This window comes from Triticum aestivum, chromosome 2B (genome assembly GCF_018294505.1).
Source record: "Triticum aestivum cultivar Chinese Spring chromosome 2B, IWGSC CS RefSeq v2.1, whole genome shotgun sequence".
NCBI classification, from domain to species: Eukaryota; Viridiplantae; Streptophyta; class Magnoliopsida; order Poales; family Poaceae; genus Triticum; species Triticum aestivum.
Window position 1 is genome coordinate 17,693,718 of NC_057798.1, and position 27,848 is coordinate 17,721,565.

A 27,848-nucleotide genomic window follows, 5' to 3' on the forward strand; every position below is an offset into this window, starting at 1 on the left:
GTTAAAGAGAATGTAAGGTATCATGTTTTACTTTCCTTCTCACTACCCCTTCGTTCAACCATCCTCATATGATAATCAATCATCTTAATTTACTTACTTTCTGAACTAATTCCACTTTTATTTACATGTCAAACTTCTCATCAAAATATAAGGCCTAGGTAAATCACGGTCACGATTTAATAAACATTTATTTACACAATCAGATTCATATGGGCAGTTAAATCACAACCTAACGAACTAGAATATTTATATTCTGTTGCAACGCATGGGCATTGTCCTAGTGAAAATAAATAGGTCCGTTGGAACCGGGTGTTGGCTCTGTGCATCTTCTTTCTTTGCGAAAAGGCCAAAAAGTTAAGTAGCACATACCCTTATAAAAACACCCTTTCAGAATTTGAAAAAACCATTCAAATCTTTGAGGGTACCGAAGTCTTACTCCTCTTGCATCCACTGCTAGCGCTCAGTGAGCAAAGCTCATTGCCGCCTCTAGGCCCCTGTCTCAGTGCAAATAATTTCATGATGTTTTTTTATGCGTGAGAAACCATGCAACTGCTAGGTGGTCCATGGGTCTGTTGTAATTTGTATTACCTCTGGTGTTCTTTGTAGTGCCAGGCACACCCCACTTAGTTGCATGGTATCTCACGCATAAAAAAACATCATCAAATTATTTACACAGTTGATCATCGTCCTTGATCTTCATCAAAGTGGTGTGATCAGCCAAGCAAGTGATTTTCCAACCTGACTATCAATTCCCCGGCTACCTCTTGGTACCCTGACACGCCATACAGCAAATTCGGTGCAAACAAAAGAGACAAACATAAAAGATCATAAATTTTGGGAAATTAGTATATGCTAGAAACTATTAGAGAACATTATGTTTATAAAAGATAAGGTTACATAGTACGATTTTTTTTTGAAGAAAAATCGAAAAGACCCTCAGATCTATTAGCCACAGATCAAACAGTGAGACACCTGTAAAAAAAGATAGATATTACAATTAAGTCCCTAGGGTGCCTCGCTCCTCCAATCTCCTAGATGGGCCAATGGTGCGCCGCCGCAGCCGCTCCGATAGCCTCCCCATTGCTAGATTCGGGCGAGCGTTGTAGTCTAACGCACACTGTCAAACATTTCGGAGATGAAGTCATAGTCGCCAGATTCCAAGTCCAAGAGTTGAGAGCCTCGAGGCTGACCAAGCCAACATAGAAGCACCAGAAGATGGCACACCGTCGCTGCTCCATAGGACGAAAACAAAAACGCCAACCACCCAAAGCTTGCACAAACTCTCAAAGCTTCCAAGTGATGCTGCGTAAGCCGCTGCCACGACGCGGACGAAGCTCGAGGAAAAAACGGCCAATGGTACTGCTACCACCGTTATCTCCCACAGCAACAACATGACCAACATCCACTGGTCGTTCAGCGCTGAAGCCTTGAGCGCCATCGTTGAGGTGGAGCAAGGATTGGGAGGACATTATTTCCATATGCGTCGAAGACTGCTCCCCCGAACGCGGGACCGCCTGAGACGCAAGCCACACCTTATTTCCACATCGTACGTCCAGATCCGGGGTCCCCCCTCCCCCACCCTTCTGCCGCCAGAGCGCCTAGGGAGGGGAGTCTAATTAGAAAATATAAGAGCATCTCCGGCCGTTGGAGCCCCCAAGAACCCCACCGAACCAAAAAAGTTGGTGTCTTGGAAGCCAAATGCTTCATCCAGACGAAATAGAAATGCATGGGAAGGGCATCTTCCCAGCCACACCCCACCCCGGCCAAAAGTTTGTGAGCGAAATGATTAAATGGGCCAAGAAAAAGGACATGCGGGGAGACACGATTCGCCGGAACTTCCGCCGGCGCCTCCAGAGGCCACCAACGCGCTGGGTTTCGCCTGGATAAGGCGCCGCCCGAGCCTAAAAAGGTGTCCTGGGGGCGGGTGGAGATGCTCTAAGAGAGATCAACAACTCCCCGGCTCTACATTCAAATGCACTGGCGAGCAAATAGGTGTCTTAGAAAAAAAAGCTTTATCTTAACGATTATAAATTGGCAAGTGCAGATGCATCCGGGACAGCCAAGTGAAATTCCATTTGTCGACCGTTCGAATGTGCACAGGCTCCTACTGTCATCGCCGTCGGCTGTCTCTTCACTGTCGTGTTCTAGATCGCACGTTAAGGTTCTGTAAGCCTTTCTCTCCAGTCCAATCTATAGTACTATTGCCTACATAACCAATGATGGACAAGTTACGTACGACGGACACCGAATCGCCTTGTGAGACTAATCTTGTGGACGTTCTCATCCACGAACGCAGAGCCACTTACTAACAGGGTAGGACTACATGATTAACTTGCTCGTTTTTCAGATGTACGTCACGTACTGGTCTCACATATGCCAGCTGCTGCAGATGTGACGACCTCCGACGTGCTCCCGATGACAATTCGGACCCGCGCGTTTCGCCCGTGCGATCGTGCGGGCTGTGGCTGCCTTGACTCCTCTCTTCTCTTCTCGTACACACCCTGTCAGGGAGGACCGGCTAGTATCAGTGATTGTAATAATCACAAGTCACAGCTAGAAGACAAGCTAAGGTTGGTTGTGAGTCCCAGTCTCGGAATTGCCCTGTCACCCTGGACACATGTACAGTATTATGTTGTATTTGGTGTTAAAAGGAATAGGTATTTTTTCAGAAACTAGGGTTTCGGAAAAAGCTTTCTTCGTAAAGCAACATCACTGATACAACCAATAATCAAGTGTGGAAAAATAAATTAGCCTACTAGAACCAGGTGTGGGCCGTGTGCATCTTTTCCTTTTCCGAAAAAGCCACCTATATTAAGTAGCACAAACCCTTACAAGAGATCTCTATAAAATTGAAAACTACATCCAACCCTTCAGGGTACCAAAATCTTCTTCGCCATGCATCCACTGGCCACATGTGACAAACAAAGCTCGTTGCCGCTGCGGATCAAACTTGTTTAAACTAGGGAACATGTAAAAGCAATGACCAGGAGGTCATTGATATAGACCAGAAGACGTCGATTGCCGTGATGTACATCTTAACCACGCAGAAACCTGGTGTGTACTCATTGTACGTATCTCCTAGATGCCATATTATGTGTCAATAAAGGCGCCCTTTATGCAAAACTACTCTCCTAGATTAGGATAGCATGATGGTATGTAATTTAGCACAGGAAACCGTGTTAGTATCGAACACGAGGACTTTTCTTATTGGAACCCGAAAGAGTATTGTGGAAATTAAATCTAGCAAAAGTGCATGACTATCGATTCTCCACGTCTGCAGGCTATAAACAGGAATTAATAAATCCACCATCAACTATATCAGCCAGCAAAATTCAATAATAGCATAGTTCTCAAATCAACAAAATTACATATTTCGAAAGTACCTTTTGAGATACATATACGCATATGATTTATAAACATTGTTTCTGCATATTTTTAAAGTTAATGAAACTAATAAAGAGAACTTGTAAAACAAATAAAACTCGAGCATTGCTAGCTCAAAACTCAGTTGGAGTTATTTCTTAAATGAGGTGGCTGGGAGTCCCAGTCTCAGACCTGCCCTTTCCTCGGAGACATGTACTATTTTGTATTTGGTGTTAACATGGCTCCACATTTGGATTAGGGATTCATAATTCACCATCGACTAGATTGTCAGCAGAACACATGGCAGATCATTGGGCATAATGAAATATATAGATAACCAAATTCTTAAAAACATATAAAATAAATCAACAACTGATAAAAACTGCATTCCAACGGATTTGCAGGTCTGACTGTCCGCCGGACAAAAATTTAAACAAAAAGAGACAGAAATAAACCGAAAGGCCATAAGTGTTTCGAAAACAATAAAAAACAATTAGATTATAATTTCCAGCAAAATTAAAAGTTACCACATTTTTATAATATGAAATTAATGATTAAAATAAAAATAAAATTCAACAAAATGCACAATTAATCTAAGAAAATTAAGAAAAACTGAAAATACTTTAGGAACAATCACTTTTTTAATTCCCGAATATCATGCTACCTAAAAGAAAAACGAGCAGATTGGTACAATGTAAACTAGGAAACTCTATCTCCACCTATTCTATAGAGTACTTAAAACTGATCTTTTTTCCTTTTGTAATAGTAGATATAGAATTCATTGCATGGATCCAACTTGTACGATGTATGATATGATCTATGCCACAGGTAGATAATTGATTCCATAGACACCTGCGGATAACGGCGATTATGTTCTTTAGACTAATTTGCAGTCTATGCCGAAAAGTGTAATTAGTATAGCAACTTTGCCCGTGTAATTCAGCAATAATTTTTTCTTTCTGTCTCTGTTGTTGCACTGATGAAATGAAGTGAAATTATTGAAATGAAGAACCTGCAGCAATAAACGAAAAGCTGACAGTACAAACCAAACAAAAGAACTTACTCGTAGCATTATCAAGAATAACCACTAGCCTGACAATACACGCTCCTGCAAAATACAATTCATTAAACATATGAAAACTAGAAAATTACGTCCAAAATAAGAATTCTCGCATCATTTTCAAGCATCAAGCCATCTCTTTGGACAACCTGTTTCACTTGATTATTAAGCAGAATCTACTGCAGTCTAGTTATTCAGAATTTTGGTTGTTTCAAAGGGAAATGAACTGGGCCTTGAGCCTGATTAGGATGAGCATTTTCCTTTTTTCGCCTTTTCGTTGATGGCGAACCTGCCCGACTCGTTAATCATTATGTATAAGCTTCTTTCTACTCAAATGCATCGTGATACAACTTATATTTTTTTTAAGAAAAGGAGGATGTACCCCCGACCTCTGCATCTGGACAATGCATGTAGCCATATTATTAATTATTTCCAAAGACCTTACATGATAATACATCAATAAGTCTGACGCCACCATCTTGGCAACGCCTGTTGCTACTCCTATCCCTTGATGAAGGGGTGCCGAATGTCCGGGCCTAATACCAAACAGACATCGCACCAAAGCCTAACATCTAAAGCCGGATGCCTCATCCAAGCCACTACCTAGAATGGGTCACACATCGGACCGGCATATTCCCAGTGATATAGAGCTTTTATATCTCAGAAGGAAAGATTTCTCACAACAAAAGGAGCCCTAGTTAATAGAGTAAAAAAACTTAGTTCATAGAACAACAATTTGGCAATACAGAACATATTAATGCATGAATGACATAATGGTAAGATGGAGTCAAAGCTGGGCACACAATTGTACATCCAGGCATGTATACAACATAAACATAAAACTTTCGTGCAATTCCAAGGATTATTTGCATGGTACACCATAATGGAAAGTACAGAGGTTTTTTTTACATAATGATAAGTACACACATTACATTAGTGATGCAATCACCGAGTGCTTCTTTGTTTCTGCACACATGTAGTGTCATAACATTACAAGAGAACCGAACGTAGCGCCAGAAACATGTAACATACACTAGTTCCAGATACATTTTATTGAAACATAAATGAGAACACGCACACTAAATCTATTTAATTGGATCGTATAGAGATGTGCAGCCAATCTTGGTGTAGCTTGCAGAACAAGGGGTTCAGCTAGTGTAAGGCCCGCATTGCGTTCTTGGAGACTGATACTCTTAACGCCGGGAGGCTTTGTCCAAGTGAATCCCTGCAACATCCTTGCGAACAACATCATTGTCATAGAGGTACCAAGTGAAATCCCAGGACAACCCCTCCTCCCACTGCTAAATGAAATGAAACGTAGGCCTGGATCAGTGAGAAGTACATTCGCAGTGTTCAAATGCCTCTCAGGCTGAAACTCCAGTGGTTTAGTCCAGATCTTGGGATTGCGGCCAAGTCCAAGCCGGCTTAAAAGTATGTGGCTATCCTTGGGGATGGTGTATCCAGCAATAGTTGTGTCCGCCATGGCGACATGGGGTACGTTAAGAGCATGGTATGGGTGTAAGCGGAAGGCCTCCCGGATGCACGATTTGAGATAGTTTAGCTGAGGAATGTCAGACTCCTGCACTAGTCTATCTTTACCAACGACAACATCAAGTTCCTCGGTTGCTTTTTGCATGATCTCTGGCAAGTTCATCATCTCAGCGAGTGCCCACTCAACCGCATTAGATGGGTTATCGACTGCTGCAAACATCATTTCCTACATCCATAAATGTGAGAATAAATAAAGTAATAAGTACAACGCAACAGAAAAGGTCAATACATGTATAATATGGCTCAAAGAACAATGAATGAACTTTCTATTGAGCTTAAGGTGACATACTAACCGCTTTTTGTGCTCTAATTTCTTGTAGGGACAGCAATGGCTGTCCCTCTGCATCTTTAAGATGAACTAGGACATCCAAAAAGTCTCTTGCCTCTTTCTTTTCACCACATTTCTCAAGAGTGGATGACCTTTCGCGGATCCGCTCCTCTATAATGGGATCATGCAACCGGTTGAGTGTTTGCATGGCATCCTTGGAAACCTTTTCATGGCCATCCAGGTCGAGGCCTACGAGGGCTGGGAAGTAGTCGGACATGCAGAAGCTGTAGAGATGGTTAAGAGCCATGAAGAGAGCGGCAACGTGTGCCACCTCATCATGTCCAGGCCCACTAGTGGATGAAGCTGGTAGGTCACTGAAGTATCTTTTACCAAACACAAGCCTTCTTATCATGTTGCCAACGAAGTGTTGGGTTACATGACGGACGTTGACAATGTTGCCTGGACATGCCATGTCGCTGCAGTGAGTTTTATTAATGTACCTCACAAGGTGGTCGTACTCCTCTTTCCGGAGGTGGTGGAGCTTTCGCTCCATGGACGAGGCGAGGATCTCAACAGTGAGGACGCGCCTCATCTTCTTCCACTGGTCTCCGTGCGGTGAGAAGATGGAGCCCTTGTACCCGAAGCTGAATATGCCTGAGGCGAAGGTGGTGGGACGGGAGGCAAAAACTTCATCATTTTTTCTTAGTACCTCAGAGGCTATCTGTGGACATGCTACAACAATGACATGAGTAGCTCCGAGACGGAGGCACATGATGTCTGTGTTCATCTCCTTGAGCAGGGCGTGGATCCATCGGAACACCGCCGGCTTGCTCAGAATCACCTGATGCATGTTACCGATGATGGGCAGCGCTGCAGGCCCCGGGGGCAGCCTGCCTCGTCGCCCCCGTTGCTGCTGGGACAATAGCACTCTTTTATTTTTCAAGAGAAAATACACCAGCATGGTGGCCATGATAACCAGAGTACCAAGAGCCATATTGCATGAGCTGGTCAGGGTGTTGTATGAAGTAGGATAGAAGGCAATTTGTGGGACTGATCCGTAATGGACAGATGTTTTAACAGTTGTGTTTGAAGACACTCTTGCTTTTGGTGCATCTTAGCTGGTTAGTTCTGCGGGTATTTATAGGACAGCCGGGGAGCCAGCATCCTTACGTACATAATGATTATTTAATCAGTTAGTGACTCCTTTCATTGCCCCACGTGGCCACATATACTATTCATGTCGCCTCATGCAAGTTCAATGCATTCTGGAGGTCCACATTCTTTTGGTTGGACAAATTGATAGAGAGCAAATTAAGTGAATGCTGGCCACTCACTTGGAGACGTTCTTCACTTGATCATCTCCATGAGCTCTTCCAATTGACATATTCAGGGAAGGCCTTTGCTGAGCTAGGTCACATGGAGTCTTTCGTTCATTCAGACTTTGCCTGTGAGAAGGAACCTTAAAATTTTTATGGAAATCCTTCTCATTTAAGAGTGTTATAGGCATATAAAGATTTACGATTCTCCGACCATGATAGATCCTTCATTGACCTCACTTTGACCAGCAACGTGCAGCAACTGACGGCCTCTGATGAGGAAGAGTAGGGCATGGGAGACGACGACGCCTCGAGTCCCATGAGCCGGTGTGAGTCCCATGTCCTACTCTACATTGCCGACCACTACATCAATAGTCCGAGTGGCACTTCCAGCCGCCGAACTAGGGCACGGCGGAGCCGGACAAGCTCCGCTTATGTTTAGGTTTCATGTGCATGTAATTGTATGGATTTGAGGATTACTAGCTAACTGAGGCATCTGGTTGTGGAAACGTCAATTTCATGTCTGACCGATCCCTGTCTATGGAGTTTGAGAGATCAAATTTGTTGTATATAGTTGTAGATGCTCTAAATGTTATTTCCTTCGAGCCAAAATAAATGACAGAACTCTGAACTAAGACTATGAAGTAGAGAAATTAAGAACACGGGCTAGCAGAACCCGACAGAAGAAAAATCCTGGAAGTATCATCACTAAAATGTGTTATTCATGGGAGCCAACCGAGGCGACGGTCCTGGCTGCCGTCTCTTGGCCATGCCAAAATTTGGTACGGTGACGCCAGTTCGGTTTTGCGTTGGAATTTGGTACGGTGAAGGCTGGCCGGGTTTCTGTGGGTGTCCGTCGACCCGTACGTTCAATGTCCGCATTTCTGTGGGCGTCCGTCGACCCGTACGTTCACTGTCCGGGTCTATTCTCATCCATACACGGCCTACTAGCTGCAGGTAGCACATGATGCACGAGTGTCCGGATCAATTCTCTTCCACACACGCACTAGCTGCAGGAAACGGCTCATGTTAGTCTCAGTGCTGTGCTTCCATGAGGATGCGGGAGATGTTGACGACTTACCCACGCTCAAACCATTGGTTAACTGGTTATTACACATTCATATTGCTCGCTAATTCACATCCATGTATAGCTCGTGTGATACATGATTGAAGGGCAAAGAATCGGAATCCAATTACCCTTTCTCCTATAGTACTGTCCATCATTCTGACCCCCACCTTCTAGAGTGAACATCACATAGCTAAAGTTTGTTTTCCATTAACCCGCAAAAAGAGAAGTTTGTATTCTTTGGTAAAAATGTATTGCCACTAGTGACTACTCCCTCGGTAATAATATAAGAACGTTTTTGACACTACACTATTGTCAAAAATGTTCTTATATTATGGGACAGAGGGAGTAGTAGAGAGTCGGGTGAGAGACGCGAGACGGATGAAGGAGGAGGAAGACAACAGGCTAGGTCAGGCTTGGTTTTGGTTCAGGCCTGGTGGCGTGGCTTCTAGTCCGCATGCCACTAGTAAGTTTTGTTAGGGCATCTCCAACGCCGACCCACAAAACGGACACCATATCAGTTTGCAGACGGGGACCAGTACGCTAGCAGCATATGTCTGGTTGAATTCCAAATTTTTTTAACGAAGTTGATGAAATTTGATGCAAACTCAAACCAACCGGACGGTATTCATTTAAATTAGGGAGAAGAAAAAGGGAAAGATTGTTTCGGGCAAAGTACATGAAATAACCGAGAAAGGCCGGCCCATCTAAATGATGATTGTAGTGAACCACGACATTTGGCGATGCAGAGGCTCCGCTCACAACTGGCCCAGCCTACCGGGCGCCTACGGTTACCCACTCGACCCGACGGTTACTACTGGTGATAGATAGCGCGTAGTTTATAAGAACACATGGAGCTCCGCCACTGTGCCCAAGTACTTAGTAGGCTTCTGTTCGGTGGTTGCAAAGGGTCGAGTGATCCTCAAAAATTGACTGACCCAAATAATTGCAAGTCGATTTTGATTTTCCTGCACTGAGAAAAAAAATGGACGTCCCCAATATTTTTTCAGGCAACTTGTCCCTATCCGGTCCGTTGTATTTTCCACCTCTTCTTTTTTGAGGGGTCATAGAAAGTTCATAAAACATGTAACCAAGACCCAAAGACTACCTTGTATGTTTTCAAGAGTGAAAGCTACGTTGTCGCCTAACTAAGTGCTCCAAGTTCAGTGCACCCCACAGCGGTTGTCGTTTCAAGTACTCTGCCTGGCTAGCTTATAAGCAACCGATCGAGCTTGTGATGATAAACTAAGCTGGTTCAGAAGAACAATTGCGCCGCAGAGCTCCAGAAAGTGCTGAGCTATACATTAACTTCCCATGGCAGATCTCGTCATGCTAGAGACGCCTCCGACGGCTTGGTTTCTGTTCCTCTTCCCGCTCTCCTCTTGTTTGTGCTTTATTATTGGTTCACTTGGAAGACAGGAAAAAGGCAACAGCGAGAAGGCAGACTCCCGCCATCACCACGGGCGCTGCCCATCATCGGCCACCTGCACCTCCTCGGATCGCTCCCACACGTCTCGCTCCGCAGCCTTGCCAGGAAGCATGGCCCCGACGTGATGCTCCTTCGTCTCGGCGATGTGCCGGCGCTCGTCGTGTCGTCACCGTGTGCCGCAGAGGCAGTGCTGCGCACGCATGACCACGTCTTGGCGTCACGGCCGCACTCCGTGGTCACCGACATCCTCATGTATGGCTCGTCCGACGTCGCCTTTGCGCCATATGGCCAAGGCTGGCGGCAGGCAAGGAAGCTCCTCACCAACCACATGCTGAGCGTTAGGAAGGTCCAGTCTTTCCGCAGCACCGTCATGTTGGGGGTAACTTCCAATGATTCTCCAGTTTTCGCCACACCACATTTGACAGAATTGCTTTTAATATCTCGACGTGAAACACATTATAAAGACATAAAATTGAAAAATGCATAAACTTCTTCCTTTCGAAACAAAAATAATCTTACTATTTCAGAAGATGAAGAAAACTGTGGATTGTGGAAAATAAAAACTAGATGACTAGTTGACCAGAAAAATAAATAAAAAATGGGTCTGTCTATCCGCAAGGCAACGTAGTGCAGGTCCATCGGACGAAAATATATCGTCATATTTAACTAATATTTAATATAATTTGTAAAAAAAGCTGACCATAGATCATGTGGGTAAAATAATATAGGTTGTGCTTCATTAAGATATCTCGAAACCAACTCAGTCCAATTGGCTCACTGAGGTCCTAGCAATAGAGAGAGGAAAGGTCATGGCTTGAAAATCCGTCAGATATACATAGAGGAACGTGGATAACTGATGAATAAACAATCTAGAAACAATCTAGAAAAGGCAGGTAAGGGCTTAGACGGTCTCCGGTTAACTGATGAACAGACAACATCCACTAGTTAGGATATTCCACATTTCAAAAATAAAATAAAATTGGGAGCATGATATTTGGTTGTTAATATGTATGTTAAAATCAAATACGACGTCCCTTTTTATTCAATGATTTCCTACTGTCAAGCCTTGTTGGTCATTTTCTTAGCGTTTTCACAAATTTACCACGTCAGAAACAAAATAAAGAAAATTGACTTTCATTTGCCCTCTGCTAACAATCCCATAAATGTTAGCTACTCTCATAATTTAAGATTCATGCCATCATAGGTGAGCATGGTGATGGCGAAGATTAACGAGGCTGCCAGAGTCGGTGGTGTGGTGGATATGAGTGAGCTGCTCAAGACATTCACATATGACATGGCATACCGCATCGTGTCCGGTGAATTCTTCCTAAAAGAAGGACGGAGCAAGTTGTTCCAAGACCTCACCAATGATACCTCACTGCTGCTAGGAGGGTTCAAGGTGGAGGAATACTTCCCAACATTGTCTAGGGTAGGACTGCTTAAAAGGACAGTTCGTGCAAAGGCTGAGAGACTAAGGTATAGATGGGCCGATCTGCTGGACAAGGTGATCGATTATCATGAGAACAAGGACAAGTCAGTGTTAGATAACCAGGGTGGTAATTTCGTCGATATTCTCTTGTCTGTTCAGCTGGAGTATAGTCTCACAAGAGAACAGATTAAAGCTCTCCTAACCGTAAGTAAATATAATACCTTCCAAATGATTACAAATAAATAAGTATTATGGCATACTAATTAATTGATATCCACATGATGTATTTTTCGCTTCAACTGACACGTCATCTAACACCCTCGAATTCACAATGGCTGAGCTCATGAGGAGGCCCCGCCTGATTGGGAAGCTACAAGACGAGGTAAGGAGTATTGTACCCCAGGGACAGGAAATTGTCAGTGAAGCCGACATGAACAATATGACATACCTAAGAGCAGTCATAAAGGAGTCACTCCGACTTCATCCTGTTGCACCTTTACTTGCTCCACACCTTGCCATGGCTGACTGCAGTATTGATGGGTACATGATTCCTGCTGGAACGCATGTCTTCGTCAATGTATGGGCCATTGGTAGAGACTCTAGCTCTTGGGAGGACAGTGAAGAATTCATACCTGAAAGATTTATAGAGGAAGGCAGTGATGTGCATGTCAACTTCATAGGGAATAATTTTAAGCTCTTGCCGTTCGGGGCAGGACGCAGGATATGCCCTGGTATAAACTTCGGAATCACGACTGTTGAGCTTATGTTGGCAAACTTGATGTACCATTTCGACTGGGAACTGCCAATAGGGTTTAAGAGGAAAGACATTGATATGACAGAGGTGTTTGGACTAACTGTGCGCCTGAAGGAGAAATTACTGTTAGTTCCAAAATCACGCATGTAACCGGATAAAATCTTCTTAGGAAGTTTATGCTACCGGTATGTTGCTGCTACAAAATAAAGGTAAATTCTAGCCATCAAAGGAGTCAGGATTTTGATCCTAGGGGTGGGGAGGAAAATAATAACCACACAAGTATACCATGTATGTGATGTACTTTTCGTTTGAGCTTACTGTGGTTTTTTATTTATTAATGCCACAGTGTATTATTACGAGTTGGCATATCAACTGAAATGAGATCCTATATCCAGACTAGTTCCATCTGCTCATTTAGATTAACATTGAAAAGTATGGAGTCACTCTACTATTTTATTTTTATTCTTGAAATGTAACAAACTTAAAAAATAACGAAATAGACTTCCAAATCAATCTTTTGGTTTTTTTCCTTGTGTGGCTCTACGATAGTACTACAAGTCATGCTAAAGGTACCTAATTAGTAGTTTTTTCAAAACTACCTAACTGGTTGTTCGGACCGATTTAACTAGTATTTAAAATATGAAACTATGAGCCTTCTCTCGTCGATTTCTTTTAGAGAAACCGCTAGCATAACATGGTCTTTACAAACTGAAACAGGAAAGTAGACAAAGTAAAAGCTGCCATCTCCAGCACATCACCAGCATCAGCCAAGCTAAAAGGCTAGTTCATCTATCCTAGCCCATAATACAGAAGCTGGAAAGTATTAGGAAATGCCCCAGCAACATAAGCACCACATGAAAGTGGGGCATCAGATTGTTTCACCCAAATTGGGTACATAATATTATCAGACAAGCATCATGATCTAGCAAATCATCCTGCAATTCTTCTCCTCGCCATCCAGCCCTTAGTTCTTGCAGAAGCATCTTGCACCGACTGTTTCAACATCTCCACACTAGCATCAATGCTTCTTTATTCTTGGATTATCCGCAACATACCCTTGTAGCTAATGTTATGACATATATTATATATTTCCTCTACAAGATCAGCAGGGATTTTTTTTATCAAAGCAAGCTCTGTTTCTAGTTTTCTAGATAGTTCAACAAAATGTTGGTCCTCCACAGAGCACGAGTATTTGCTGGGATCTAGGAAAATATTGTATCCGATCACCAAATAGAGCAGACGTGTCTTTGGGACATCTATCTAAGCCGAGAGCATAAGCAACAATCTGCTAAGTTAGTCTGGTCATATTATAACCAAACAAAGAGGTGATCCATTGTATCTTTCTTGCAATAGAAGCGGCACTACTCATTACCAGCCCATCCTCTATGGACCAAGTTATATTTATCAGAATTTTACTCTTCAACATCACCCAAAGAAAGATCTTAATCTTCAGTCATATCTTTAATTTCAAAACGATCTTGTATTCACAAGTAACCCGACTTTGAGGTGCAAAACAAGTCTTTAACTTTGAAATCACCTTTTTTATTTAGTTACTACCTTTTCCCCAGGCAAGATAAAATTATCCGTAACATCTTTCAACTTATTCCACTGAGAAAAAGCCTCCCCTGTAGATTAATTCCCTCTGAAACTAGAGGAATCCAGGCCATCTTTCTGGGCTTCTTGCAATGTGATGTTCTTAGAGAAGGCTATATTGTAGAGCCTAAGGAACTATTAAACCGGGTCTACCTCAACACCAAACACCATCCCAAAAAAGTGTTTTTGCCCTATCACTAACAATCCTTTGAATACCCGGGGAGTCCCTGTCCACACCGCCCTCAGCCCTCCCCCTCCATCGCCTCCCACTACCACCGTCGTCGCTGAGGACGACGCGGGGCGAAGCCCCTGTGGTGAGGCGGCGGCAACGGCGCAGTCCTCGGCCGGCGGTAACACGTTGGGGCAGCGGCGTCCATCTCCCTCCTCCAACGGCAGTGCGCAGCGGGTTGGCGGCGGCCAGGAGATCTCCGGCAGTAGTTTGGCGGATGAGATTTTGGCTGCGATGAGATCTGATCTGGGCCCGAGGGGTTTAGATCGAGATCCACTGCGGCTGCACCTCGTCTCGACAACGGCAAGAGGAGATCCCCCCTGGGTAATCTTCGCGGCACGAGGATCTTGGAGAACGTAGCAGAAATTCAAAATTTTCTATGCATCACCAAGATCAATCTATGGAGATTCTAGCAACAAGAGAGGGAGAGGATGAGCATCTTCATAACCTTGAAGATCGCTAAGCGGAAGCGTTACAAGAATGCGGTTGATGGAGTCGTACTCGCGGCGATTCGAATCGCGGAAGATCCGATCTAGCGCCGAACGGACGGCGCCTCCGTGTTCAACACACGTACAGCCCGGGGACATCTCCTCCTTCTTGATCCAGCAAGGGGAGAGGAGAAGTTGAGGGAGAACTCCGACAGCAGGACGACATGGTGGTGGTGGAGCTCGTGGTTCTCCAGCAGGGCTTCGCCAAGCACTACGGAGGAGAAGGAGGTGTTGGAGGAGGGAGAGGGCTGCGCCAGGGAAGAGGTGCGGCTGCCCTCCCACCCCTCTACTATATATAGGGGAAAGGAGAGAGGGGGAGGCGCCCTAGGGTTTACCCTTGGGGGCGGCGGCCAAGCAGATTGGATCTCCCTAGGGAAAATCCTAGGGAGACTTGGCGCCCAAGCCAAGCAGGTGGAGGATTGCCTCCCAAGCCAGGTGGAGGCGCCCCACCTCCCCAAATAATGTGGGAAAGGGTGTGGGGGGCGCACCACCCCTTAGTGGGCTGGTTTTCCCCTTCCCCTTTGGCCCATGAAGCCCTCCAACACTTGTCGGGGCTCCCGAAACACCTTTCGGTCATGCTGGCCATAGCCTGGTACCCCCGGAACACTTCCGGACTCCAATACCCTTCGTCCAATATATCGATCTTCACCGCCGGACCATTCTGGAACTCCTCGTGACATCCGGGATCACATCCGGGACTCTGAACTACCTTCGTTAACCACATACTATTTCCCATAACAACTCTAGCGTCACCGAACCTTAAGTGTGTAGACCCTACGGGTTCGGGAACCATGCAGACATGACCGAGACGTTCTCCGGCCAATAACCAACAGCGGGATCTGGATACCCATGTTGGCTCCCACATGTTCCACGATGATCTCATCGAATGATCCACGATGTCGAGGATTCAATCAATCCCGTATGCAATTCCCTTTGTCAATCGATATGTTACTTGCCCGAGATTCGATCGTCGGTATCTCAATACCTCGTTCAATCTCGTTACCGGCAAGTCACTTTACTCGTTCCGTAATGCATGATCCCGTGACTAACTACTTAGTCACATTGAGATCATTATGATGATGCATTACCGAGTGGGCCCAGAGATACCTCTCCATCATAAGGAGTGACAAATCCCAGTTTCGATTCGTGCCAACCCAACAAACACTTTCGGAGATACCAGTAGTGCACCTTTATAGCCACCCAGTTACGTTGTGACGTTTGGTACACCCAAAGCATTCCTACGGTATCCGGGAGTTGCACAATTTCATGGTCTAAGGAAATGATACTTGACATTAGAAAAGCTTTAGCAAACGAACTACACGATCTTGTGCTATGCTTAGGATTGGGTCTTGTCCATCACATCATTCTCCTAATGATGTGATCCCGTTATCAATGACATCCAATGTCCATGGTCAGGAGACCATAACCATCTATTGATCAACGAGCTAGTCAACTAGAGGCTCACTAGGGACATGTTGTGGTCTATGTATTCACACATGTATTACGGTTTCCAATTAATACATTTGTAGCATGAACAATAGACAATTATCATGAACAAGGAAATATAATAATAACCATTTTATTATTGCCTCTAGGGCATATTTCCAACAGAGGACGCCGGGCATGGTGGTGGTGGCTGCCTTCTCCACCGAAGGCGGTTGGCCAGGCTGGTAGTGATGGATCTTGGATCCCACTATTAGCACCGGCGGCGAGTTGGGGAGACATAGTCGTTGGTGAAATCCGAGCCGACTTCGGTCATGGCGGGCGACGGTGGCGTCGACGTCGTTACCTTGATGAAGGCATCGTCAAGCAACTATTGTCAACCTGCCCGTGCCGCTCCTGGAGAAATCCTAAGATCACCGGATCGGACGATGGCGACGCAGCGGTGTCGTGTTCCCTATTGGGGGCATCGTTTGTGGAGCGGCGCCAGATGGAAGAGGCGTGAGGTGGTGTGGTGTGCCTTCTCTCGCGTCGACGATGGCGGGTCTCAACGGCATGGAGCAGCGGGGTCTCGCCGGTGGGCATGTGAGGATGGACGAGCGCAGGATGGTCACGTTGTCTGGCGTCGTAGTGGTGTCGACGGCAGCTAGACCGGGCAAGGTAGATGCAGCAGTACAGCACTGAAGATGGATTGGTGGCAGGTGGCTGGGGCGGCCTCATACCCGGCAGGCATCCTGGTTGAGGAGTGCCCCGTACTGGTGGGTGCCCCATACCCGACAGGCATCCTGGTTGGGACCTCGGGTCTTACATGTTAGGTTTGGCTGTGAGGTTTGTTTGGTATTAGGCTCAGACTATCAGCATCTCTACATCAACTGGATAGGAGTAGCGACATATGTCGCCTTGACGGTGGTTTTAGTCTTACTATTGTATGACTTTGTAAGGTCTTGTCTGAATAATTAATAAAATGGCTGCATGCATTGTCCGGATGCAAAGGCCGGAGGTCTTCCTGCTTTTCTAAAAAACAATCCTTTGAATACGTGTTTTTGGAGTATTTCACTAAAATGAGCCATGCCCTGCAAGAAATGTAATCCTCCTATACCAGTCGTGACCTCAAACACTCAAGTATTTCTTTTATATCATCTGCTGCCATAAGCCTTCAGAATTCTCCTATTTCCATGACCACTTGCATAGTAAGCTATTGTTCATCACACTGAGAGTCAGAATCCCTAGTCCCCCAAAGTCTGTATGCCAATTGACCAAGTGTTACTTCTCCTCATATTGCTTCTCTTGCCACATCATCCTAGCCCAAAACATGTTCGCGATTTAACTAGTATATAATTTATAATAGATCTAACAGAAATACTAATCGACAATTGGTAAAGATCTATTTGTAGTATTAACATGTAACTATACCATAGGTCTAGGGTTGACTCACATGAGTCACGCAACCACGATTTGATGCTAAGATTACCAGCACATCATGGAGGGCGCACAGACGGTTCAAGTCTAATAGTCACTCTATCTTATCAGGCATGTCTAGTTATCCCATTCAAGGATTCTTTGTAATAGAGACCATTCAGACGTTTGCCTCAATAATTTGGCACCGAAATAAAATTGGGTTTTGGAAAATGGGGTAGAATGTCGCTGAGGCATGCTCCCCAGTATTCCTACTCTAGGCTTTTTTACAGTCAGAGAGAGAGAGATAAACTTCATTCTAGCTTTTGATTTTTGAGACACACTTCAAGTTTTAATTTGTGTTGCTACTTTAGCTAGAGTAGTTTTGTACTAGAAGTAGGCGTGTGCTTTGTCGCGACATTTTCCCTTTAGCGCTCTTGTACTGCTTTTTGGTCAATGATAGGTTCTTTGAGTTGATGTGTTTCACTCCGCCAATCGTTTATGTGGCATGGTTTACTAAAATTTATAAAGTGTGCAACTTGAGTTGAATAAAATAAAACAACCCATGCTCCCTAAGAATAAAACTCGATCTATTTTAAGGTGGTCATCAGGAAAGTAAAAGTTTACATTAATTTTGTAGGAATAACACTATTTGGAACATATGGATTTTTCCTTGGAAGGTCCTACGTTGATTTGATTATTCACCATAGTCTATAACCACCAGAAAGAGTGATATTCGTGAGCAATTTTTCTCAAGTGAGGTGCAAAATCAAGCAAACTTATAGCAAACATTTGCAAATATGCGGGTTCATGGAAATGGTGAGAAAAAGAAAACATGGCAGGGTTATGAGTGATGCATTTGAATTAATCCATGGCATAAAAGATCTTAATGTCACTAACTACTTGTAATCATAATTTAAATGACTTCACTTGCATGACTGATAATTGATACGTGCATTTTGCTTCACTATTTCATGATATAGATTGCTCAATTATATCCATGTTTTTATACGTTATGGCATAATTCATGTACCCTTTTTCCTTTCATTTGCAAGATTAGAAGAAGGAGGTATGCCGAAAAACTAACAGAAAGGATAAAACCAAGGAAAAATGAAGGAAAAAAAATCCCGAAGCCAGAAAAAAAAATCACAATTCTAATTAGCTTCGACCTCACCCTATCCTTATCACTGGGCAAGATAAAGTTACCCACACCATATTTCAGCAAATTCCATTGAGAAGAAGCCTCACCCAAAATTTCATTATGAACTAAAGGGGCTGTTCTTAGTGAAGGCTATATTGTAGAGCCTAAGAAAATGTCCAGCCATGTCTACCTCCATGCTAATCACCATCCTAGAAAAATGTTTTTACCCCAGCACCAACAATCCTTTGAATGCGTTTTTGGAATATTTCATTGATATGAGCTAGACCCTGAAGGAATGTGATCCTCCCACATCAGTTGTCACTTCATATAGCACCTGCTCACTCAGGTACTTTTTTGAAATTACTTCTTACCATATGCCTTCAAAGTTCTCCAATATCCATACCACTTTCATAGTAAGATCTTGTTCATCACATCAAGATCCAGAATTCCCAGGCCATATCCTAGGTTTTCCATCATTGGTTTGAAGAAATCATGTTATCTTCACTCTTCTCTCAGTTGGAAACCATTTTGAACATTTCAACATCCAAATATACATGAAAGAATGATATGCAAGTGATATGCTTCTATTAACATCCTAATTTGGAAATTTGGGATGTTACACGAATAGTATTTTTAGTGTTAGAAGTCGTCTCCGCCAATCACTTCTAATGTCCGCTTATGTACTAGTCCAATCCAAATAATGGAGTACTAGGGCTTGATCTAAATGGATGTGCTAACGGCGATGGCGATAACTATGGAGGCCTTTGATAGAGTGCCTACTATGCAATTGTAGAATTCACGAGCCTCGGTGGTTGGGACTCGAAATCCATTTCCAGTGCCTCCTCTCCTCCTTAAATAGATCTTCAATAATGCGTATTAGGCCTTGCGGCATTATACATAGTACATGTGATCGCCGTTTCTTATAGATCCTAATCTGGTGATGAAATACGTACCCAAGTGAGATTTGCATATCATGCAAAATACTCATTTGTAGACAACTTATAGGGATAATCCAAGAACATTCTTGGGAATATGAAGATTCAACTCTGGAAATTAAGGGTGTAGGATCCACTTATCTAATCTTCCCAGTTGAACTGTTAATCATGCACGAGCAAGAAACATCCATAATGGACAAAAGTTTATTCCTGAAATTTGAAGACGCCAGGGTTTACTTACAACTGGTATGGAAAGATCGCCCACACACTTGTTTACCTGGAAATTAATGTAGATAAAAATGATAGCAAGGCTAATGCCTAGCTTTCTTTCATGTAGAAAAAGCCTTAATTAGCACATTTAGTTTTTTTCGAAACGGAGGCAAAATTATTTGCCTCATCGATTAACTAAGAAGAAGAGAATTGCCCAGTTAATTTAGGGAAAACCGGGCGAAAACCGATACAGACTCCCAAATGCGGACTACTCGCAAAGTAGGAAACACCAAAACCGCTTAAGCGGCCCTCTAAACAAACAACAACCGCAACCCTCAACACTTGAAGAACACAATGAAACTCCTAACAAGCACACTAACGAAAACTGAGCACCCTCCATCATGAAACCACAGATGCCTTTCGGATGGCGCCACACTTCTTGTTTTTCTTCTTCTTTGGTTTCTCCTTACTTGGCATCTTCTTTGCAAGGTCACTTGTCTTGCCAGATGTCGGCTGTTGAGCCACCCATTTGTCAAGAAAATCGTAAAACTCATTGAATTTCTTCGTGTCGTTGTCGTCAACCAAGTGGTTCATACGAGCAGGCACCAACCAACCGGCAGCATCAACATCATCGACCCGAGGAACCACCGACAGAACATCCTCCACCACAGGAACCAGCGACACAATCGACTTTGACACCTTTAGTTACTCACATGATAGAGATAAAACATGTTCCTTACACAACGTCGTCGACGAGTCCACCTCCAATCGCTCCAAGGACAAAGGAAAAGCAAGGTTCGAACATATATCCCGAAGCTCGGGCATGAGTTGCAACACCGGAGCCGCAAGCCCGACGATGGACTCGCCCACAGCGGGAGGCAACACAACAGAAGAAGCAGACACCGATGGTGAATTGTCCCGAACACGAGGAGAGAAACAACCATAGGGCTCTGTCCCCCGGTCCTCCATGGAGTCAACAACTGTCACACCAAGAGGTTGTAGCGTGGCCTGCAACATAGCTGGCACAAGGGAGAGCCTACTCAAAGCAGCCTCTGCCCGCTCCAGGAAGCTCTCAATTCGTGCCTGTCAGCCTTGAAGCAACTCAGTCTGATGAGCAAGGGCGGTCTGGATCACCATAGAAGATGGGGTTGTCGGGCTATCAGAAGCAGAAACCGCAGATGCCCAGGACCCACGGCGAAGCGCAGTGAAGGGGAGCGTGGATTTCATTTGGCCCTCTCTTGAAGGAGGAGGTGGACGACGTTGGGTGCCAAGGCGAGAGACGGGCGGAACGACATGACATGCCAATGAACTGAGAGGACGCCATGGGTTGCGGCAGTTGCGCGCACGATGACCGTTCTCCAAGCAACGAGAGCATCGGAAGGGATCTCTGCAAACCGCAGCACGGTGGCCACGGATGAGGCATCTGCAGCAGCGACCGTGAAGCCAAGCGGGGATTGGCCGGGGAGCCAGAGCCAAGGCCGGCGACGCCGACCGACGCCGGCCCTCCACTTTCACCCATCCTAGCTCCGAAAATACCTCAGGGGCAGTAGCAACAACAGCAGCAGCCTTATCGCTCACCCCGCCGGAGCATCTGGCAGCCAATGGCGTCAGCGGGGCGAGCTCCTCGTCGTCGTCAATGCTGCAGATTTCATCAGCGAGGGAAGCCCACGACACGGCCAGTGGCGGCTGCGAGGCCCGCACAACGGTGTCGGGAGCGAGCACCTCCTTGGAGCTCTAAGAGCCCGGCCGCGCCGGAGCAAGCGATGAAGGCAGAGAGGGCTCCTCCCCGACATAGGAGACTAGTACTTTGTCCAATTAAGTCTAACTACTCTACCTTGCACAATAAATGAACAGTTAAAATTAATCAAAGTGAGACGTCGTGAAATGATTTGGAAGATTGATCATCGTCCTTGAGCTTCATCAAAGTGATGTGATCGGCCAAGCAGATGATTTTCTAACCCTGACTATCAATTCCCCTACTACCTCTTCGGTAACCCGACAGGAATTACACAACCTATCGTCTTCTCTTCTCTTCTCTTCTCGTACGCACACACTGTTTGTCTGCACCACATGATGATGAGTACATAGACATGGAGGACAGGCCAGTGTTCGTGACTGTGATAATCACAGGCCACAGCTAGAAGACGAGCTAATTAAGGTTGGTTGTGAGTCCCAGTCTCAGAATTGTCCTCTCCCCTGGAGACATGTATTACTCCCTCCGATCCAAAATAAAGGTCGTGGCTGTAGTATTTTTTAGGATTGTTAATTTTCAGAAACTAGGATTTCATCCAGCTTTCCAGATAAAGAAACATCACCGATACAACCACGAATCCAAGTTTAACCAAGTAATCTCTGTGTAAAAAGCTTAGTTATTGCTGGTGTTCATTGTACTGCCGTGATTGAAGATGAATAAATCGGAAGTTTTCCAAAAAAAAACAAGTAATCTCTATCGCTATATACACTAGTTAAAAAGAATGTAAGGTATCATGTTTTACTTTCCTTCTCACTACCCCCCTTCGTTCAACCATCCTCATATGATAATCAATCATCTTAATTTACTTATTTTCTGAACCAATTCCATTTTAATTTACTTGTCAAATTTGTCATCAAAATATAAGGCCTAGGTAAATCACGGTCGCGACTTAGTAAACATTTATTTACACAATTACCTTCATATGGGCAGTTAATTAAATCACAACCTAACAAACTAGAATATTTATATTCTGTTGCAACGCATGGGCATTGTCCTAGTGAAAATAAATAGGTCCGTTGGAACCGGGTGTTGGCTGTGTGCATCTTATTTCTTTGCGAAAAGGCCAAAAAGTTAAGTAGCACATACACTTATAGAAACACCCTTTCAGAATTTGAAAAAACCATTCAAATATTTGAGGGTACCAAAGTCTTTCTCCTCTTGCATCCACTGCTAGCATTCCGTGAGCAAAGCTCATTGCCGCCTCTAGGCCCCTGTCTCAGTGCAAATAATTTCATGATGTTCTTTTATTCGTGAGAAACCATGCAAGTGGTAGGTGGTCCATGGGTCTGTTGTAATTTGTATTACCTCTGGTATTCTTTGTAGTGCCAAGTACACCTGACTTAGTTGCATGGTTTCTCACACATCAAAAAACAACATGAAATTATTTGCACGGTTGATCATCATCCTTGATCTTCATCAAAGTGGTGTGATCAGCCACAAGAAAGTGATTTTCCAACCTGACTATCAATTCCCCGGCTACCTCTTGGTACCCTGACAAGAATTGCACGCCATACAGCCCATCTGGTGCAAACAAAAGAGACAACATAAAAGATCATAAATTTTGGGAAATTAGTATAAGCTAGAAACTATTAGAAAACATTATGTTTATAAAAGATAAGGTTGCATAGTATGATTTACTTTTGAAGAGAAATCGAAAAGACCCTCAGATCTATTAGCCACAGATCAAACAGTAAGACACCCGTAAAAAAAGATAGATATTACAACTAAGTCTCTAGGGGTGCCTGACGCCTCCAATCTCCTGGATGGGCCAATGGTGCGCCGCCGCAGCTGCTCTGATAGCCTCCCCACTGCTAGATTTGGGCGAGCGTTCTAGTCTAACGCACACTGTCAAACATTTCGGAGATGAAGTCGTAGTCGCCAGATTCGAAGTCCAAGAGTTGAGAGCCTCGACGCTGACCAAGCCGACGTAGGAGCACCAGAAGATGGCACACCGTCACTGCTCCGTAGGACGAAAACGAAAAAGCCAACCATCCAAAGCTTGCACAAACTCTCGAAGCTTCCAAGTGATGCTGCATAAGCCGCTGCCACGACATGGACAAAGCTCGAGGACAAAACAGACAACGGTACTGCTACCGCCGTTGCCTCCACAGCAACAACATTCCTAACATCCACTGGTCGTTCAGCGCTGAAGCCTTGAGCGCCATCGTTGAGGCGGAGCAACGATTGGGAGGACATTATTTCCATATGCGTCGAGACTCCTTCCCCGACCGCGGCACCGCCTGACACGCAAGCCCACGCCCTATTTCCACATCGTACGGCCAGATCCGAGTTTCCCCCTCCCCCACCCTTCTGCCGCCGGAGCGCCTGGGGAGGGGAGTCTAATTAGAAAACATAAGAGTATCCCCAGTCGTTGGAGCCCCCAAGAACGCCACCGAACCAAAAAGATTGGTGTCTTGGGAGGCCAAATGCTTTATCCGGACAAAATAGAAGTGCATGGGGAGGGCATCTTTCCAGCCACACCCCACCCTAACAAAAAACCGACGCCCCCAAGAGGCCACCAACGCGCTGGGTTTCGCCTGGATAAAGTGCCGCCCGAGCCTAAAACCGAGTCTAAAAAGATGTCCTAGGGGGCGTCCCGGGGCGGGTGGGGATGCTCTAAGAGAGATCAACAGCTCCCTGGCTCTACATTCGAAAATGCACTGGCGAGCAAATAGGTGTCCTAGAAAAAAGCTTTATCTTAACGATTTGAAATTGGCAAGTGCAGATGCATCCGGGACAGCCAAGAGAAATTCCATTTGTCGACCGTTCGAATGTGCACAGGCTCGTACTGTCATCGCTGTCGGCTGTCTTTTCACTGTCGTGTTCTGGATCGCACGTTAGGCCAACTCCACCGCACAACCCCAAACGGACGTCCGATTTGGTCGGATTTTGTCCCTTTGGGGCACGGTTCGCCCGTGTTCGGCCATGTCCGTTGGGTCGTGCGTGCGCCCACCGCGCGGCCGCACCCCAAATCACGTCTGCGTTGGACATGATTAAAAAAATAAGAAAACGTAAATAAAATGACTAAATAAATAAATAAGCGCAATTTAATAAAAATAAACTTAGTTAGGGGGGTCACGGCTACAAAACGGCCCAGTTTAGCGGTTCATACAGTGCCATAATTAACATAAAAAATAAAAAACGCCGCCGCATGCTCCAGCCGCACCCGTTGATGCCATGGCCCTCGCCGTCTTCATCAGTGGCCGCCGGTGTCGTCGTCATCGCTGACGAGGTCGACGTAGGCCGGTGGCGTCCAGAGGTGGGGCGGCCGCGTGTGGTACACGGGGGCGGCCTGGAAGGACGGAGGTGCCTGCACCACCTCCTCCCGTGGCGAGGCCTCCCGCTCCGGTGACCGCGGCGGAGTGGCGCACCAGTTCACGCCCACGCCGGCGGCCATCTCCAGAGCAGTGCAGGACCAGCCCCACCCCTGGCCCAGCAGACCCGGGTGGAACGCGGCCACCGGCTCCTCCTCCATCGCCTCCTCCCTCCTCTCCTCCTCCTTGACGGCCGCCATCTGCAGCTCCAGGAAGGCGACATCGCCGGTGGCAGAGAGTGCCATGGCCTCCTCCAAGCCGTCCCATTGCCGCTCGTCGTGCGTGTTCATGGAGTCCTCCATGACACGCTGCATGAGACGAGCCTCCTCCTCCGCTGTCATGCGAGGAGGTGGAGGTGGCGACGGAGACGGGGAAGGCGACGGCGTGAGCGTGAGGCCGCGCACCCGCGTACGCCTGCGCGCCTCTAGATGTGGCTGCAGCGGACCCGACACCGTGCCGGCGAAGTATGACACGCAGCGCATGTCGTGCTCGTCCTGGAGCCATGTGTCCCAGAGCACGGAGTCGGGGGCGTACCTGGCATCGTAGTACAGGTCATCGGGGAGGAGGCGGCGGCGGCGCTCGATCTCATCGTGCCGGGCACGGCCACTCGCCGGCACCGGAGGGATGGGGACCCAATCCGCGGAGAGGTGCTAGTTGTTGGGGAGGTGCACGTCGCTCCACGGGACCGGCGTCCTCGTCTCCCAGTACCGCCAGCACAAATCTACGGCCAGGTACCGCCGGTCGCGCTCGCCGGCGGCCCTAGGAGCGATAGTGAAGGTGGCAGGCACGGGGGCTTGAATGGAGGAGCGCCGCGGTGATGCGGGCTCCTCCTTCTTGACGGAGCCGCGGCGGCGCCCCGAGGAGGAGCCAGCCTCGTGGTCGTGCTTCCCCTTGCGGCCGTAGTTCCAAAGGCCCATGGCTGCGGCCGGCCGGCGAGGTCGACGACGGGGAGCGGCTAGCGTTTTGAGGGTGTCGGGTTTTGAGGGGGCAGAGAGGGGCCGGAGTGGGAAGTGTGAACGAAGACCGGTCCACGGCTTCCCATTTAAGAAGGACGGTGACCCTTCGCTGTGCGGATGACAGGTGGGGCCACCCGCCCATGCGCATTTATGTTGGCGGGTGGGAGGTAGGTGGCCGCCTGCCACGCGGCCCCAACGCGGACGTTCGAAGCGTCCGTTCGCCGTCCACCGCGACCCAAACCCGGCGCAAGTTTGCTCTCGAAATGGGTCGGCTCGGACACAAAACGGATCAGATGGGTCCAGGCCGCCTCGTTTGTTCGTTTTATCCCAAACGGATGGGGCTGGACAAAATGGGGTCGCGCGCTGGAGTTGGCCTTAAGGTCTTGAAGTCTTCTCTTCAGTCCAATCTACATCACTGTTGCCTACACAACCAATGATAGGACAAGTTACGTACGACGAACACCAAATCACCTTGTGAGACTAATCTTGTGGACGTTCTCATCAACAAACGCAGAGCCACTCCACTTATTAACACGGTACATGATTAACTTGCTCGGTTTTTTTCAGATGTACGTCACGTACTGGTGTCATATATGCCAGCTGCTGCAGATGTGACCACCTCCGACGTATAGTACGTAGGTAGGTACGTGCTCCCGATGACAATTCAATCCCGCGCGTTTGGCCCGTGCGATCGTGCGGCCTGTGGCTGCCTTGACTCATCACTTCTCCTCTCGTACATACCGTGTCAGGGAGGACCGGCTAGTGTCAGTGATTGTGATAATCACATGTCACAGCTACTCCCTCCGTTCCAAAATAGATACAAAGTTAGTATAAAGTTGGGTCATCTATTTTAGAACGGAGGGAGTAGAAGACAAGCTAAGGTTGGTTGTGAGTACCAGTCTCGGAATTGCCCTGTCACCGTGGAGACATGTACAGTATTTTATTCTATTTGATGTTAAAAGGAACTAGGAAAATTGCCCGTGCGTTGCAATGGAAGGAAAAAAACCACACACCCATGACCCGTGCTACACTGTTGATTAAACAACAATTGTGATAAATCAAGCGGCGGATGATGACGCAGCGAAGTGAACCAAATGGATAATTAAGTGTATATGGTTGACGGATCAATTAACAATACTATTCTTTGGGAGTTATTCAAAACTTGCAACATGAATCCTAGCCAAATAATCAGATTAACAACCTTATATTTAGATTACTATATTGATTTTTTTAGTTACCGACATTAGATAATAAAAATGTGATATACTTCATCTGACGACGAGGCATGCAATTTTCTGCCGTGTGTGCTAATCGTGAAGTCCTTGCCGTATAGATGTTTTAATTTCATGTTCTGTTACGATATACGCAGGATTCTCCGTCGCAATTGAATCCTACTTAGTATGTTGCGCCTCAATTCACGGTTAGATGTAATTTTCTCTATTCTACCTTTTTTATGTTCTCACTGCATATTTCTGTCTTCATTGTGCGCATTCATTTGACTTTTGTGCTGCCCCATATTTGTATTTTTTTTCCAACCGGGTTGAATATTTTCTCCATTGCAATTGAATCTTACTTAGTATGTTGCGTCTCAATTCACGGTTAGATGTAATTTGCTCTATTTTAGGAAGTAGCGGTCAAAGATGCAGTACGGATCGAGTAGGATCTGCTCATCGCCGGAGCTGTCTGACCCATCGTTGTTCTCCTTCTCTTCCTTGGGAGGTAGTCCGGCCATGACACGGACCGTCCGGTTCTGCTCTCAGGCGAGGGTGCAAGTGTTCCTCCGCCACCACTTCTTTACAATGCGGGTGCGGATGGTTTTCTCCTATGCGGCACCCGCGTCACCGCCATGTTGGCGGCGAGGCGGACCTCAGAAGCCCTCATCCTCTATTTCCCATGGCGGACACACCGGTTTGTATCGGTCTGTATCGGTCTGTGAAAGGATACAAACTACTCCGTGCATGCTAGCTAGCTAGACTAACACGCGTGCATGCTCCCGCACAAAAAGAAGAAAAAAGGAAATGCGCGCACGTCTCGTCTAGAAGAAACCAGCCGTGTCGCTTATCTCTCTCGCCAGTTATCCTTTTCTCTTCCGCGAGGCTCTCTCTCTCGCCAGTTATCCACCACATCTCACCGCGAAATCCCCTGGGACACACCATCG

At 46.0% G+C, this 27,848-nt stretch overlaps 1 protein-coding gene and 1 pseudogene across 1 annotated transcript; one reads left to right on the forward strand and one right to left on the reverse strand.

Annotated features, from left to right (window-relative positions):
• Nucleotides 1-4,240: 4,240 nt before the first annotated feature.
• On the reverse strand, nt 4,241-7,236 carry LOC123038771 (tyrosine N-monooxygenase). Its single transcript, XM_044462246.1, has 5 exons — nt 6,743-7,236; nt 6,268-6,625; nt 5,502-6,140; nt 4,466-4,471; nt 4,241-4,375 (listed from the first exon to the last, which is right to left on the reverse strand). The coding sequence occupies exons 1-5, from the start codon at nt 7,234-7,236 to the stop codon at nt 4,241-4,243; spliced, it is 1,632 nt and encodes a 543-aa protein (XP_044318181.1).
• A 2,702-nt stretch (nt 7,237-9,938) lies between these two features.
• Nucleotides 9,939-12,386, forward strand: LOC123040000 (indole-2-monooxygenase-like; annotated as a pseudogene).
• Nucleotides 12,387-27,848: the final 15,462 nt, after the last annotated feature.